The sequence below is a fragment of the Ipomoea nil genome, unplaced genomic scaffold (assembly GCF_001879475.1).
Source record: "Ipomoea nil cultivar Tokyo-kokei standard unplaced genomic scaffold, Asagao_1.1 scaffold2921, whole genome shotgun sequence".
NCBI lineage: Eukaryota > Viridiplantae > Streptophyta > Magnoliopsida > Solanales > Convolvulaceae > Ipomoea > Ipomoea nil.
Genome location: NW_017619349.1, coordinates 580,752 through 596,853, shown reverse-complemented (window position 1 = coordinate 596,853; position 16,102 = coordinate 580,752). Strand labels below are relative to the sequence as shown.

At 35.9% G+C, this 16,102-nt stretch overlaps 3 protein-coding genes across 4 annotated transcripts; 1 reads left to right on the top strand and 2 right to left on the bottom strand.

Moving 5' to 3' along the window:
* Positions 1-3,606: 3,606 nt before the first annotated feature.
* On the bottom strand, positions 3,607-5,051 carry LOC109161124 (germin-like protein subfamily 1 member 1). 2 transcript variants are annotated; one of them, XM_019309476.1, is made up of 3 exons: positions 4,615-5,051; positions 3,700-4,051; positions 3,607-3,669 (listed from the first exon to the last, which is right to left on the bottom strand). In XM_019309476.1, exons 1-2 carry the CDS (start codon positions 4,959-4,961, stop codon positions 3,733-3,735), a joined length of 666 nt encoding a protein of 221 aa, XP_019165021.1. In that variant the 5' UTR covers positions 4,962-5,051; the 3' UTR covers positions 3,607-3,669; positions 3,700-3,732. The 2 variants fall into 2 exon arrangements, with proteins under 2 accessions (XP_019165021.1, XP_019165020.1); XM_019309475.1 differs by having other exon boundaries at positions 3,607-4,051.
* Positions 5,052-6,216: 1,165 nt separating this feature from the next.
* On the top strand, positions 6,217-8,687 carry LOC109161125. Its single transcript, XM_019309477.1, has 5 exons — positions 6,217-6,401; positions 7,361-7,521; positions 7,706-7,792; positions 7,941-8,099; positions 8,298-8,687. The coding sequence occupies exons 1-5, from the start codon at positions 6,302-6,304 to the stop codon at positions 8,391-8,393; spliced, it is 603 nt and encodes a 200-aa protein (XP_019165022.1). The 5' UTR covers positions 6,217-6,301; the 3' UTR covers positions 8,394-8,687.
* LOC109161123 (formin-like protein 4) lies at positions 8,604-11,666 on the bottom strand. Its single transcript, XM_019309474.1, has 3 exons — positions 10,361-11,666; positions 10,138-10,330; positions 8,604-10,039 (listed from the first exon to the last, which is right to left on the bottom strand). The coding sequence occupies exons 1-3, from the start codon at positions 11,325-11,327 to the stop codon at positions 8,728-8,730; spliced, it is 2,472 nt and encodes an 823-aa protein (XP_019165019.1). The 5' UTR covers positions 11,328-11,666; the 3' UTR covers positions 8,604-8,727.
* Between the last annotated feature and the right edge of the window lie 4,436 nt (positions 11,667-16,102).

Genomic DNA, 16,102 nt, shown 5'->3' with positions numbered 1-16,102 from the left:
AATAACCCAAAGGCTGTCAGCAAATAAAATCATCAAAATATAAAAAATAAAAGATAAAGTATTATTACTTTCTAAAAGGTATATTATAATGTGAAACGTCTGCAGCCACCAACCTTAAGTCTTAAGATATAGGCACCAATAAAGCAGGCAGACCATTCAACATTTTGCCAATCCCATACAAATGCATGAACCTTAATTAATTAATTAATTGGCTTCGTGAAAATTAAATAAAAATAAAATCACTACTGGAAATTATGGAATTTCTGACCACCTGAGAGTGATCTTAAATCAAGTTAAAAGCCTTGTTCCGACTACTTTTGATATCCGGAAAAACTTTTGTTGCTATTTCCAACCACTTTTTATTTTCAAATTGATTTAAGATCACTTTTAGGTGGTCGGAAATTTCATAATTTTCAATAGTGAATGGCATAACATTTCCATAATTATTAGAATGCATGGACAAAGTTTGATAAATACATTGTAGATAATTAACATTGCAGAATCGAGTATATTATTATAGACAAGTTGTAGTTAGTACCATTTCTATCTATGCCTTGCAACCCTAGCTATGATTTAATATTTCAATTATATTATACTCCGTAAAAGTATTTAGTTTAATTTTTAGTTCAAAATATTTGAAATTTCTATAATATTATTATCACTTTGTGAAAAATTCATTAAATTGACCAAACTATACATACGTGATGATATTTTGAATATCTTAGAGGAAAATTAAAGTTTAATGTTTAAAAATGTCAGACACTAAAAATAAAATACATTATAATTAAAACATTGAAATAATTTTGTTTTTTTTAGAATCTTCTCTTCCTTTTCCCTACCAAACTTCTTCGTTGTGAGGCTTAGAAAAGTTTGCAAGTCTTGGAAAAACATAAAATAAAATACAACAATAGAGTTTGCATTCAATTAAGTTGGGTTCCTTCTTGTCCCACCAGCTTTCTTTCTTTCTTTCTTTTTTCTTCTACCTTTCAATTCTCTAACTTTGGATTTATTTATTTATTTATTTTTGGCCATTTACCCATTTCTATTATCAATTTTCAATTTGACCATAATTAATCTCTTGACTATTGATTTTATCCCGTATTTAATTGATTATTCTGTTAAATATTTATTTAATAGGTACTAAATTTAAGGATAAGAATGTAAAAATTAGCTACCAGAATCATCTCTCAAGATTTGTATTTTTTTAGAGTGTTGAAACAAAGGATATAATCGCCTCAAATTTTGAGCAGAGACTTATCAATACTCTGGTCCAAAGTGGCTTATGCATTAATCTGTTGGGGAAAAATCCCACTTCCTGTGACAATGAAAATCACAGACCCCGACACGGTCCACAAATACGAGATAACACAATAGCCCAAAATAAATAACAACGCAAGGGACACAAAATTTGCGTGAAAAACCCCAAAACCACGGGGAAAAACCACGGATCACCACCAACAACAATTCCACTATAACAAATCTTGGGTACAAAGTTGCTGGCTACCACCCGAGCCAAGCACCCTAAAAATTCATCACAATACAACAACTCTAGGCCAAATACAATCTATCACGTTCACAGGACTAAAAAAGAGATACCAACTCGTACTTAAAATATTCAACCACCATGAGCAATGTGAATAGAATACAAATATTACGAGATTACCCAAAACGATGCCTGAAACAAACAACTGACCTCTACAAAATATTTGATGAAGAAAGTACTCCAAAAGTTTCGACAAACCTCACGACAAATCCATCAGACGTACGACAAAACCCGCCGAACACTCCGTCGCCGTGCCACCAAAAAACTAGGCAAATCCACGACAAAGTAGCACAAAATGAAGAAGAAATAGATGTTGCTCCTTCAACTGCTGCATACAGCCGTGAAAAAGAAAAAGAAAGAAAATAGAATTTTTCTTTTTTTTTTTGCCTAATGCTTCTGCCAAAAAACAAATGGAATTGGAATGGATGTAGAAGTAGGGTGAGGAAACAATGAAAGTTTGCCCCTTATATAGCTTCATTGTTGAATGGGAAGAGCCAAAGGGAATTAATTCCTAACTAATTCCACCTCTTCACATGCCACCAACAATAGATGAGTGTGAAAGTAAAATGGCTTCTCTTCATCTTCTGCCCAAACATTGCTACTCCAACTTTAACTACATTCCCCAAAATGTTACTCCATATTATATAAATAATATAATAATAATAAGGGCTCAACAAAAATATAGTGGATAAAAATTGGCTTGGTCCAAACATGAGCTATTCACCACATAGGAGGGAAGCCCAACCCAATGTAATCTGCTCTTCACACCCCTACTAATAATGAACCTAGTGTATGAAGTTTATGAAATTAATATGCTTCATCTTAGTAACAAGCTAATTTATATTTTAAATTTATTTGTATCTTCTCGGTAAACTCATAATAATTAATTAAAATCAGTTAAAAATCGTCCAAAACTTTAAACCTATTTTTATCCACTCAAATATAGGAACATAATCTCTTCTCACCAATAATTTTATGAGAGAAAAATATAATGCAAATGAATTTTGAAATAAAAAGAGGGGTACTAAGTTAGCCCCGAACCACAGCTGGTCGAAGCAATGACGTGCAGGGAGGCTCTCTTTTAGATAAGAAAATAATGGTTTACATAATGTGCAAGTTGAGATGGACTCTCGAATTGTGGTTCAAGCCTCGACGGGAAATACCATGGCCTTGTTTGATAAAATTGTTGTTAACTGTTAGCTGATTGTGTTAATTAGAGGGTATAAATAATTGATAACATTAGTTTATTGTAAAAAAGTGTTTGGTAAATTAGCTGTTAGTTGATAATTATTTGGTATAATTCATTTTCTCAAAAAGTTAATTGAAAAAGTTACTTGGAGTAGCTTTTTGAATTTTAACCTTTTGGAGTTGCAAAAAATTAATTAACCAAACATTTATATTGATATTTTAACTAAATCAAACAATTAATAGTGGTCAAATAAGCCAAAATTGACTTACAGGCCAATTTTTTTACCAAACGGGGCCCATGTCTCGGTCGTACTTGGGTATCGTGTTTAGCAAGTGTAGTGAATTAATTAATTCTATTGAGTCGTGCTCCATTAGTCCCATTAAAAGGTTTGCGAATCAATCTGCACATGTTTTGGTAAAATTAATTTACATCCAGTCGGTTTTTATGTTTTGAGACTCCGCTCCACCTGAATGTATTTTACACCTTATTTATTAGGGTTAATACCATTTGAGGTCTTCTGAGTATAGTGGTTTTGTCACGTTTAGTCATAAATTTTCAAATTGACCATATGTGGTTCTTCGAGTTTCAAATTTAACCATTCGTGGTCCAAGTTAACCACCTATGGTCCTTCAACTATTAAATTTTAACCAACCATGGCCCTTTCAAGAGGACCACCACTGGTTAAATTTTGAAATTTGAAGGACCATGGGTGGTTAACTTGGACCACGAATGGTTAAATTTGAAAGTCAAATGACCACAGATGGTCAATTTGAAAGTTTAGGACTAAACCTAGCAAAACCATTATACTCGGAGGACCTTAAATGGTATTAACTCTTATTCATTAATTAATATATTAACGTTTTATTGGCCTTAAAAAAGTTATAATAACATGGCCATCATATCACTTTTATTCTTAACAATAATAAACGACATTCTTGTGATACTATTCTTGCACCTGTAATTAATGATGATATTCATCATATATATGTATATGTATATATCATCCTCCAAGATTCTTTCTGATCTTGGCGACATCTATGCCGTTGATCTGAAACGCCTTCTTGAGGACTTCATCCGGCACCGCCGGTTTGGTGGCGAAGGTGGCGAGAGAAGTGAGCTGGGCGCCGGGGTTCTGGCTGCTCAGCCCCGACACGGCCAACGCCGGCTTCATGGTGTCCATATTGAAAAGGAAATGGATTAAAGCCTTGGGGAACACGAAACTATCTCCGGCCCTCAATTGCTGCGTAAATAGCCGATTTGAAGTGTCCACAAACCCCACCAACACTGCGCCCTTAAGCACGATCGTCACCTCCGATGCCCTGCATTTTTTATTTTATTTACATTCCCAAAAATACTGACATGCTAATTCACTTGATAACTATAATGTTATAAGTTTAACTCTGAGCGAGAACTGTTATTTGGTCTTTTTGGTTTGACCCTGTTAATTCAGGTTCATATGTTGTTGCTGGGAATCGAATCTGAATTTTTTTTTAGGGGAGATGCGCGTTTTTAATAAAACGACGTTGTTTTTGCACACAGCATAACTACTCGTCAATTGTAGACATGGTTACAGTAGACGCTAGACAATAATCGGTAGAGCAGCACCTAGACGGTTAACTAAAAAAAAACAATACATGTGTGTGAGTGTATATATGTCAATATGTCATACTATATATATATATATAGAAAAAAATTAGTAAAGTCGAACCAACCAGTTAAATTCGATTGAAATAGACGGGTTAATTCGACCGAGTTAGGCACTAAGCGATTGAGTCGACCAAGTTAGATGCTAGGCCGACACTTAGAAGGGGAAATCACCACGGTATAGGGGCGCCTAGCGCCACTTTCCTCTTCATAAAAAACAAAATAAATCAAAACTGACCTGGGATGCGTATGCGGCGGAACGAGGCCGCCGGGCGCCAAGTCCACACGAGCCAACGTTAATCCTTGAGTGTTGACGCCAGGCAAGACTGCGACATTGGTGGCCGTAACGTTGAAGCCGAATGTGTTCTTGGTGTTGCCAGGTTTTGCCAGAGCTGAAGTGGCAAAGTTTGAAGCCACAGCCAAATCTGGGTTGATGCATGCCACCCCATTAAGAAACAAGTTTTTGGTGTTTTTTGTGTCTGCCACACAATAGTCTTGGAGTGGATCTGGGTCAGATTTTACTAGCTCCACAACAAAACTCAGGCATACAATAATGGCTTTCAACAGAAAGGGTTTGATTCTCATTTTGCTCTAATCTGATCTTATCTTGTGGGGTAATATAATGCAAGAAAAGAAAATGAAATTTTTGGGTTTTTAATTAGGAGATGAATGTTGATGAAGGAATTAAAGGACAGTGGATATATAGGGGGTGTGGAGTAGGTGAAAAGTATGGAAATTTGTGTCCACTTTGGGAGAGAGATTGAGTAGCTTAAGAGCATTACAAGACAAAAATGGAAGCAAAACCCATCAATAATGTTTGTCTGATATTGATTCTTGAGAGCTCTGCAACTCCTTTCTCTTTGTGCATTTTTTTAAAGTAGTAATAAACTACGTGTTTATCTTGAAACAATTATTTTATAATGTTTGCAATTATTACTTTTTTGTCATAAATTTTTTTTTTTTCACCTTTTCCTCTTATCTCTTCCCTACTCTCTCTTACATGGACTTAGAAAAACCAACAAAATTGTATGCACATGGATGAGCTTGCTCTAATGGGGGATAGATTTTATTCCAGCAAATACAATTTTTTGTGAGACTCGCAACTAGAGAAAATTTTGACAAAAAGATGTGCAATATGTGGCGCGTCTGCGCACATGTAGCGCCCAGTTGCGCACGTGCCAGTTTTTTTTTTTTTTTCCTCTTCTCTTGATCTCCTCTCCCTCTCTCATCTCTCTTTCTTACTTGGCTTGAAAAAACCGAGCAAAAAATTAAACAATTGATGTTGTTCTTAAACTTTTGATGTAGACATTTTCCTTGAGACCCACATAATGAAAATAATTTATCAATGATTGTCATGTCATGAAATAAAAATGAAAGAGTAAAAATTGGTAGTCTAAACTCTATTTTAGCCTAGTGAGATCCATCATGGAATTTATCAAAAAAAAAATTTAAAAAATAAAAATGCTTTCACTTATGGGGAAATGAACACTTGAAAAAAAAAAACATAAAATATAGTTACTTATAAATTTTTAAAAATAGAAAATGAAAAACAAAGAACTAAAATAATGATCTGTAGCGGATTACAAAGTCTACACAATTGTATAGATCATGATTCATGAGATAATGATCTTATTTCTTTTGCCTCATTTTGTTAGTATTATGATTCAATAGTATTATTTTCTTTTATCAGATAGTTTGTAGCTCTATGACGTCTACCCAGTGAACACTAAAAAAAGCTTACTAAAAAAAAAAACAAAAACAAAAACAAAACTTGGAGGGTTAAGAAGCGACCCGACCCATTTTAGCACAGCCAGGAGATATTTCTACTGGATAACGGCTTTCAGCCACTCAAGGCTTTCCCCGCGGGGCTATAAGCTGTTATTTGTTTTTCAATACTATACCTGAAGAGAAGAAAGCTTGCGGAAATGGCTTCCACAACATATGCACCCGCCTATAGCAGCCTTATATGCACAACCAGAGTGGTTTCCCTCATGGGTTTACCCCTTTTTCCATTGATGAAACCAGGTCAGTGGTTTCTTTCAACTCAGTTTCAATTTCGTTTTCCTTTTTTCTCTGTATTTCAGATTTTAATTGACATTTAGAGTTTCAGAATTCATATCTGAGAAGTGAGAAAATTGATTTTTTTTTTTCTTTGATGCTTTTCTGGGTACTGTTTCAGTTTCACAATTACTATATATGTTCCGTTGTCCTTTTTATTTGATTTTGTTTTTCTTCTTCATAGGGTGTAACTGTAAAATGAGATGAATCTGAGGGAGTTGGAACTCATTGCTAATTTATATACTTCATTGTTACTTTTTGGAAGTTAATGGTGTTTTAGCACTACTATTTGAAAGATAATTGCTAGTTCTTGGAAGGTAATGATGCTTTTGGATAAGGTAGAAAGGACTGATATTTGAAAGAATTTTCTATGATTTATGAGCATTTCTTTTGTTTTATATTGGAATTTATAGGTCTTCAATTGATTTATCCAATGATCTTCTTACCCGAGGATGTGTACTGGGTAAACCCTGCCTTGTTACCCTAGCCGGCAGAGGACTACAAGTAGGTTAACCAACATAGGTTGCCTATAATTGATCGGTTCAAATCAAGAAGGCCAATAGGCTGCTCTCGCTGGGGAGTAGAACTTGTAGTTTTGTTGTTACCAAATTAATAGCCCGACCAACTTGGCTAGGGTTGCCCCCTCCAATGATCTTCTTGATCATATGAAAGTGATACGACTTTATGTTTTTGCTATTGTCACAACTCTCGAGTTATATTTGTTAGTGAATTCTATCATACACGGATACACCAATGGAATGGCGTTGCTACTTTTCCATTTCATCCCTTGTTTTAATCTTTTGCAACCTTGTATGTATTTGTTTACCAATCCTTGCACATTCAAATGGGGCTGTGGTTGAATATTACTCTTGTAATGGTTTTGATCAAGACAAGGCGGTTTACTCTTTTCTGTGATCTACATACAGAAAATGGTCGCTCTCGCTCCCCCGGACTTCTTAGAGCTGGCACTTCCACAGTTTTTAAAAGTGGATCCTACTCAGCTTCCAATAAATCAAAAACACTCTTTCCTCCAAGATGTAGTTTAGATTCAAGTGGGAGTAAAGATGAATCCTCCAACAAAGATAAGGCAAGTTTGCTTTTTCTTGTGTGCTTGGGATAATGCTGCTAGAACTTCGTAAGAAATTGCATCTATCTTTGTATGTGAAACTATAATCGCAACTCATAATGCCTTTTGAAGCTTTTCTTCGACTTATTTCTTTACGAACTCTCAATGTGTTCTTAGTTATGTCCGTGATGTGATCATAATGCAGACACCGTTTGGATATACCAGAAAGGATGTTCTATTAATTGGACTTGGAGTCACGGCTGCCGGGTATGGCCTAAAGGGTGGACTGGAGGTACTGCGAAATATTGTTTTCACATAGAGAGTTTCTTTTTACGTGTTTCTTTCAACTCTATAAGTACTTCTTTTCTTCAAGATCTCTTTCGGGAACAGTTTTTAAGTACTTGAGAAAACTTAAACTTATACTACAACTTATTATGCAGTTCCTCGGTGTTGATTCTTTACAAGCTGGAAATGTAGTTCAGCTGGTCCTGGTCTTGGGCCTAACAGTTGGATGGATTTCAACATACATCTTCAGGGTTTCGAATAAGGAAATGACCTATGCTCAACAATTAAGGGACTATGAGAGCAAAGTCATGGAGGTCTGTTCATTTTAAATAAGAGAGAATATATGAGTTTATAAGGTCATAGGTTAAACTAGCTAATTAATTGGATTCAGTCTTTTAGTGTGGTTTAGCCCATATGCATTATCATGGAGGTATGGTCATTTCAAATAAGTAGAATAAATTTTCTACTTAAATGGAAGCATGTTTGAACTTTGTATTTCCCGCAATTTGCAGAAACGACTGGAAAGCTTAACAGAAGCGGAGCTACAAGTATTGCTTGAACAGGTTGAGGAAGAGAAGCAAAGTCTAGCTAAGGGCGATCAAGTCTAGTGGACACTGTTTTTGCCATTTTCATCATTACGTAATCTTCTCGAAAAGTTGGTGAAACAAATGCCTTGCTGAAAGTCGCTGATAGATGGCGAAGTATACTGTATACTGGAAATGAAAAGATTCCTCTTCAGTTGGGAGGCTATATGTTGTACAAATTTATTAGCAACTTACAAGATAAGAAGATCATGTTTAGAAATAGAATAGGATTCAGTAGAATCATGAAAATGTTTTAGAATTTAGAAAGAATGTAATAAATGCAATGGTTAATGTTTACATAACAAATGTTTGTGGGCTCCAAATTCTAACCCTCCTATCTATTTACACAATTACACAGTTATGAACCTTCATTAGAATCAATGGGGTTGCTCTTTGACTGTTCTGACAAGAAATTAGCCGGCAATTTGGGGAATCTGACAGTTCTTGCAGCAGGTGATTCCGTTGTTGATGATGATGATCCTGCACCAGGCCATTCGGGATTCTTTTTCTGCAGGTTTCTGGCAATTTCAACGCACACCCGATCGACCATTCCCAGAAAATCACTGATGATCATGAACAGTTGAAGTGGCTGCCATGTTTTATTGTTTGAAGCTCCTACTTGGAAGTAATCTGTTGTACTCTTCACAAGCTCCATCACTCCTATTTGTTGCTCTCTTGCTCCCTTTATCTCTCCTTCAGCACTGTCCAGAAAATTTGTCATCTCTGTTGCGAATCCTCCTCCAGCAGCGCCACATTGCGCCACGAGTTTCCTGATTTCAGATACTTGAGATGATAGCGTCAAAATTGTTTTAGAAAGAGCGTCGTAATCTATTGCAGCAGCCTTTTTCACGTTGGAGAACTCGGAACTCAGGCCACCAACAATGGGTAATCCAAGCATAATGTATTCTTTCTCTTTGTCATAATCTGAGTTTGCAATGCTGCTGGTTTGGCTACTGCTTCTGCTTAAACTGTGATTACGACTGAGCACACAACGTCTCCCCTCTGCCCTGATTACTTCTTGGACAACGAAGTGGAGCAATGTCGTCTTTCCGTCAATACTCTTCACATCAGAGAGCTTTCTGAGAGCGGTAAGGTTAAACGCTTGAGCATCTCCTCTTGAGGTCCCTGCATTCATTCTGTTCCCAGCTTTCAGAATGGCCTCCAGTAGTTTCATGAAGAGTCTTTGGCCTCTAAGCTCATTGCTAGCCAGTTCCAGGGTCTGTAAAGACTCATTCAGTTGGAGGATCTCTGAGCCATAGTTTGATCTGAAAAGCATGGCGTTGAAACGAGTGAAGGCGGATGGGATGGCTTTTAGGATGTAGAAGAGGAAGGATTCGGCATCCGCTAGCCTTGTTGGGTCTCCTGCAAAGTTAAGGATGTCTGATTCTTCCTCACTAGTTGGGGCAACTCTGCAGAGCTTCTCCAGAGTTTCTGCACTTAAGCCTTGTCCCTCATTGAGTGCATCCATAATCTCTCTCCGGGGAACTCCAAGAGACTTGAGCACAATTGCTATGTTCTGTGATTTCCTGGTGTCAAGAATGAAGATCTGAGGGGTTGGCCCTGCTGCTACTATCTCCCCTTTTTGTTCTGGGGAACTTCTGTCTCTTTGAGGTGATTTCCCTTTTACAGCAACATATCCAAATAGGGCTTCCATAAGATCTCCATCAAACCTGAATTGCAAATCAAAAAGGGTAAGAATCCATTCATATATTTCATCAATTCACTATGGGAGGAAAATGAAGAGAGATTGAAGAATTAGAATTCTTACTTAAAAGAACCGCCCTCGATTTTCTTCCAAACCATGGAATGATCAGTATTAGCATTCACTTTATCCCAATGCAGAGGCTTCAATTTCACCTGTTCCTTTCCGTTTCCGGAAGTGCCTTGTTCTGATGAGGGCTTATCACCTGGGATTCCTTTAGGTGGTAGCGGCGGAGGCGGCTTTTGACTTTTAAACGGCGCTGCCAAGCCACCAGGATTAGGCCGTGGAGGCGGTGGAGGCGGCGGAGCACTCTTCTTTTCAACCGCCAGAAGCGGAGGCGGCGGCGGTGGAGGCGGAGCAGCACTAGGAATCGCCTGAACAGACAATGGTGGAGCTACTGGCGGCGGCGGCGGCGGAGGAGGAGGTGGAGGTGGAGAACTTGAAATTGCCTGAAGAGGCAATGGCGGTGGAGGAGGAGGAGGAGGAGAAGGAGGCAAAGGCGGAGAACGCGATTCTCGTTGGATTAGAGAGTGTTGTTTCTCCATTGCAGCAGAAGTAGGCGGGATATTCCAAGCAGGATCCTGAGAGGTTGAAGACCTGCCTCTAAGCAGAGGAATTTCATGAATCGGCGTTCCACTACCTTTCCTCTTGCTACTCTCTCTCCTAACCATCCTTTTCTCTTCCACTTTCTCGCCATTGTTGAAAACCTGTCGTTTGAAGCTCTCTTTCGCTTCTCCACTCTCCAGTTTCCTCCAGTACAGCACATCCAGCCCTTCCTCATCAACAATCACCCCCTTCACATTCCCTCCAAACCTCGAAAACTCGTCTCGACGACCTCCATCCCTACTATTAGGGTAAGGATCAGCATAAGGATTAGTCGCAGCAGTTTCACCGCCTCTCTCCCTCCTACTCCGCCAATACCTAACGAAAATGACGAAGAAAATCCCCGACAGAACTAGCACCCCTGCCGCAGTAGCTCCGATCGCAGTCCCAACCGCCTTCTTCGTCGACGATGGCTGTGGAGACAACAATGGCGGCGGCGGCGGAGGCGACGGAGACGGCGGAAGTAACGGCGGAGGCGACGGCGGTTGAACCGGGGTAGTTCGAATCGGCGGCGGCCGGAGCTTAGGCAGGGCGAAGGGGTAGAAAGTCTGGATGTTTTGTGGCTGAGAGAAACAGAGAGGAATTGCAGAGAGAATGATGAGAAAGGAGAAGAGGGAATGGAGATTCATTGATGAAGAGAATTTGGCAGCCATGGATGGAAGCTTTGAGAGTTAGAAGGTGAAGAAGATGATGTTATGGGCATTGTTGGAATGGGTTTTTGTTATTTTGGTTTTGGACTTAGTTTTTTTTTAGGGGGTTTGGTTTGTTGGCTGACAGTTTCAAATGGGAGGAGAAATTGTTGATTCTTTCTGAACTCTGACATTCTCTCTTATGCTCCGCCCCACGTCAAATTACAAAAACACCCCCATACCAACACCTTTCTAACAAATTCCTTTGACTTTGACCCGGGTTATTTAGCAGCTGCACCAAGTCAACCCCTTTGTTTTCAGTATTGCATTACACATTCTTTGTATCAAATACTAAGAAACTATTGAGGGCATTTTAGGGAGGAATATTCCAATATTCTAGTCACGGGAATTGAAAGATGTGTTCTGTTTAAGCTAATAGTTAGATATATTGGGGGTGTTCGGTAAATAACAGTTTGCTGATTGGGTTACTGCGTTTGACTAGTTGATAACATTAGTTGATTGTAGAAAGATATTTGGTAATTAGCTAATATCTGATTACATGCACAATGACTTTCTAAAAAAGCCGATCGAAGAAACTACTTTGAGCAGCTGTTTGAATTTTAGTATTTTTAAGCAATAAACTGATATAAAAAGTTAATTAATAAAACACTTATATTGACTATTTAACCAAGCTAAACAGTTAATAGTGGTTAAACAAGTCAAAAGTAACAGATAAATTGACCGAACAAAGCTTATGGGGGTGTTTGGTTATCAGCTTATCAACCATTTTTCAGCTGATTTGACCAATTTTAGCTGATTGACTTGGTCAATCAGCTAAAATTAGTGTTTGGTAAAAGAGATTGTTGGTATAGCTAATAGTAATCAGCTAATTTACCAAACATTTTTTTATAACCAGCTAATACAATCAGTTGGTCAAACCAACTAACACAATCAGCTATTAGCTATCATCTAATTCGATCAGCTATCAACCATTTGCCAAACACCCTCTATAGCTTATTTATTGCATAAAATAAGCTATAAGTTTTACCAAACAGCGCCAATAATAAATTTTTAGTACTATTAGCCAGTAATAAGTAAAATGAAAATGCGTATAGTAGAATTCCAAATATCAATATTCTCTATCATCAAAATTATGTTAAATAATATACACAACTATACACCATTGGAATATATATATATATATATATATATATATATATATATATATATATATATATTATTGGTAAAATCCGAAATATGATGAAATTATAATTTGTAGTTAAGATTAGGGGTGCATTTGTCTATTAAATCCGGCCAGGTCAGGGGTTGGTGGTAGATAGTGTTTGTCCAATTTGCCGGACTGACACTATCTATGCCCCTGCAAATGTCAAAGAGTGTGGAAAGGGTCTCTCTTTCTATAATTTAATTAGCAACTAGCTAGCAAATGTTACGCTGTACCTAAGTGCTTAATTACTATAATCTAAATTTTTATTTGGGCATTAACTAATTACAAGTCGGATATGATTCATATACGTTACAGGAAATCGACAAAGTCAGAATGATCCACCAAATTTTTCTTAAATATTGTAATTAAATTCAATTATATTATAATTCCTAATTAATTGCATACCATTTCTTCTGGAAGAAGCCTAATGTTTTCTCTATCTCTTTTTCCAAAAAGGTTGAATCCCCAATCCCAAGGGCCCACACATCTCGTCCCAACAGAACATTTGGGAGGATGTGAATCACGACGACTCAATGGCTCAGCAGACAGGGTCAAATGCCGGTGCACACAAAGAATTTGCGCACTTTAAGCATAATCTCTACACTGCCGTTGCCGAAGTTCGAATTTTAGTCTCTTCTCCTAAACTATTTACTAAATCAGTGAGCTGAACCCGTGCAAACAATGTTTACTCAATCTCTATTCACACAAGAACTTGTATGATTATGGAAGAATTGAAGTAGAGAAATTTCCAGATAATTAAGTTTGTCTGACTTTGTTTAATTTGGATTGGCAACATACATAATAATTTTGCTTTTGGTTGTTGTTTCCACACCCCACACATTCACTTTTGATGCAAGCAACACATAATCTAGAATGTTTTGGTACATTGCTAAATAAATTTTGATAATTGATAGTTGTATTAAATTTTTGGCCAATTTAGAATTAAATTATAGTTGAATTTTACAAGACAACGAGTTCACCTAATGTCTATTCGTTCATTTGCAAGATTTGAACATGAGTTCTTGTTTGAGGTAAGTTGAGTTTTTCTTTGTGGTTATAAATTTATTAACAAGTAAGAATTATTCATTTGACCACTTTTGATCCACTGACTTTTCAAATTAACTAAATTCAGTTTAAAATTTGTAAAATAATTTCATATGAAAGACGAAGTTTGGTGAAAGTGAGTATTTTAGGCATATAAATGGGATTCAATTAATTTTTTTTTTTTTATATCGAGAGATAAAAATGATCAAATTGATAGTTAATACCGGAGAAAAAAATCATCGCTATAATCAAAAGGAAAAAAAAAGGTATTATCTCAATTATTTTGAATAAAGCAAACAATTTTAATTTGTATTAAGGTAAGAGAAATTACACTTTAATCTCTGAATTATATGAAAATAATAAATTTTGTTATTCAATTATATTGTCATCACATTTTGTCCCTCGGTTGTTTATATAGTAACCTTTCTCCTTTTTTTTTTTCCATTAATTTTGTGTAAAGTGATTTTTTTTTAATTAAAAAAAAACTCAATTAAATTAGAATTAGTGGATGAAAAAGTCAATTTACAGACAATTAAAGGATGAAAAATGACAACGTAACAAATATAATTGATTGATGAAAAATGCGATTTTCAATATAATTAAAGAATGAAAAATGCGCCAAGCACCTGTGCTCAGATGACATGTAGTGATCTCTCTCATGTGAAATGTCATGAGATTGAGTCTCAGTGGAAGCGTTGTTGACTCTTTGTATTTTATCATATTGAGAAAGTATATTGTGGCGTTGTTGACTCTTTGTATTTTATCATATTGAGAAAGTATATTGTGGCGTTGTTGACTCTTTGTATTTTATCATATTGAGAAAGTATGTTTGAACAATACTACAATATAATAGAGTCAGTAGTATTAAAAAAAAAAAAAAGAATAATGCCCTTTTTCTTTAAGGTAATTATACTAATCCATCGGTGTGCTTGGGGATTAAGATTGCCGTTTTGAGAGTTAAAAAAAGGGGGTGGTAACTATCATGATGTAATTATTAAATGTTGTTTTTATGCATGCGCCTTATTTGGCCATAAGTTGAAAGGGTAAAGCTTGTACTAGTATTATTGTTGTTGTGCGTATAAAAAAATAATAATAATAAGAAATGAAAATGACAAATATCAAACATTAATTTGTTACATAATCTCAAATGATTAGACTTGGCAATTAGTGGGTGGAAGTGAATGTTGTAATTAATAATAATAATAATATTATTATTATTATTATACTTTTTTTTTTTTTTTTTTTTTTTTATAATTTGTGGGTGGCAAAAAAGGACTGGGCAACATAGAAGGAAGTGGTTCACCTAAAATGATTAGACTTAGAATTTTTAACAAATACACTCTCTAAGGATCTAAGCTAAGGACTACTTGCCATTGATGAAGTTGTTGAAAAGGAGACTTATTTTATATATTAATGTAAAATCATATTACATGTGGCAAACCGATAATTTGGATGATATTTTGGGCTCTAATTAAATTAGAGAAAATTTTATTTGGTGATTTTTCAATTTTTAAAATAAGCTACTTACCTATTAATAAAATAGAATTGCTTATAAGGAACCCAATTTATAAGCCAAGCAACTCGTGTTCAATTGACACATGTGTAACTCTCGTTGAGGGAAGGTCACATAATAGAACTTTGGTTGTGGGGTATTGACTCTTTGAGCTACAAATCCTACAATTGATAGAGAAAGTATATAGAACAGATATACTACACTGTAATAGAATCGATAATACATACTCAACAAAAAAACCCAATTTATAATTTATTATTATTGAGTCCAATTAAATTGTCTTTAATTGTTAATATTATTTACATTTAATGTCTTTGTAATTTTTATTTTGTTTATATATTATTTGTATTATATGAGAAATCAAATAGTAAAAAAATTCGTTACAATTCTATTAAATAAGTAGATCACTTTTATGCCAAACACCTTGTGCTCAGATGACACCTCTGTGGGTCTCCTTGAGGGAATGTCACAGGATCGAACATATACTACCTTGTAATATAGTCAATAGTTTATTTTTACATGAGGACTCTATATATAGGGGTAGGATCAAACGAGGACATGGTTCTCCTGTAAAAACTAAAAAGTGAATCTCAGTTGTTCATAAACGGGCAAAATAAAATGAGAACATGGTCCTCTTGTAAAAAGTAAAGATTGATCTCAACCGTCCATCAGTGTTCATCAATGGTTGACGGTTTTAGAAAAATAAAAATGAGGTTAATTTTATAATTATTGAAAATTTTGAAGAACGGCGGAGTTTATTGTATAATATATGCAAATTTGAAAGTTTATAATGTTAAGATCTTAGCTTTTGATTTCTCAAGATTGAAAGTGTCGATGTGTTCACACTTTTTAAGCCCACCTGGCAGGGGTGGCTGCTGCACCAGAACCATGCCCTAATGTGTGTATGTATATATGTATGTAAGTGGGCTTATGTTTTGTGTGTGTATATCATTCACTATAGAGAGTGTTAATATCTTTTGAATGTCTATTTCATTTCTATTCTTTAAAACAACCAAA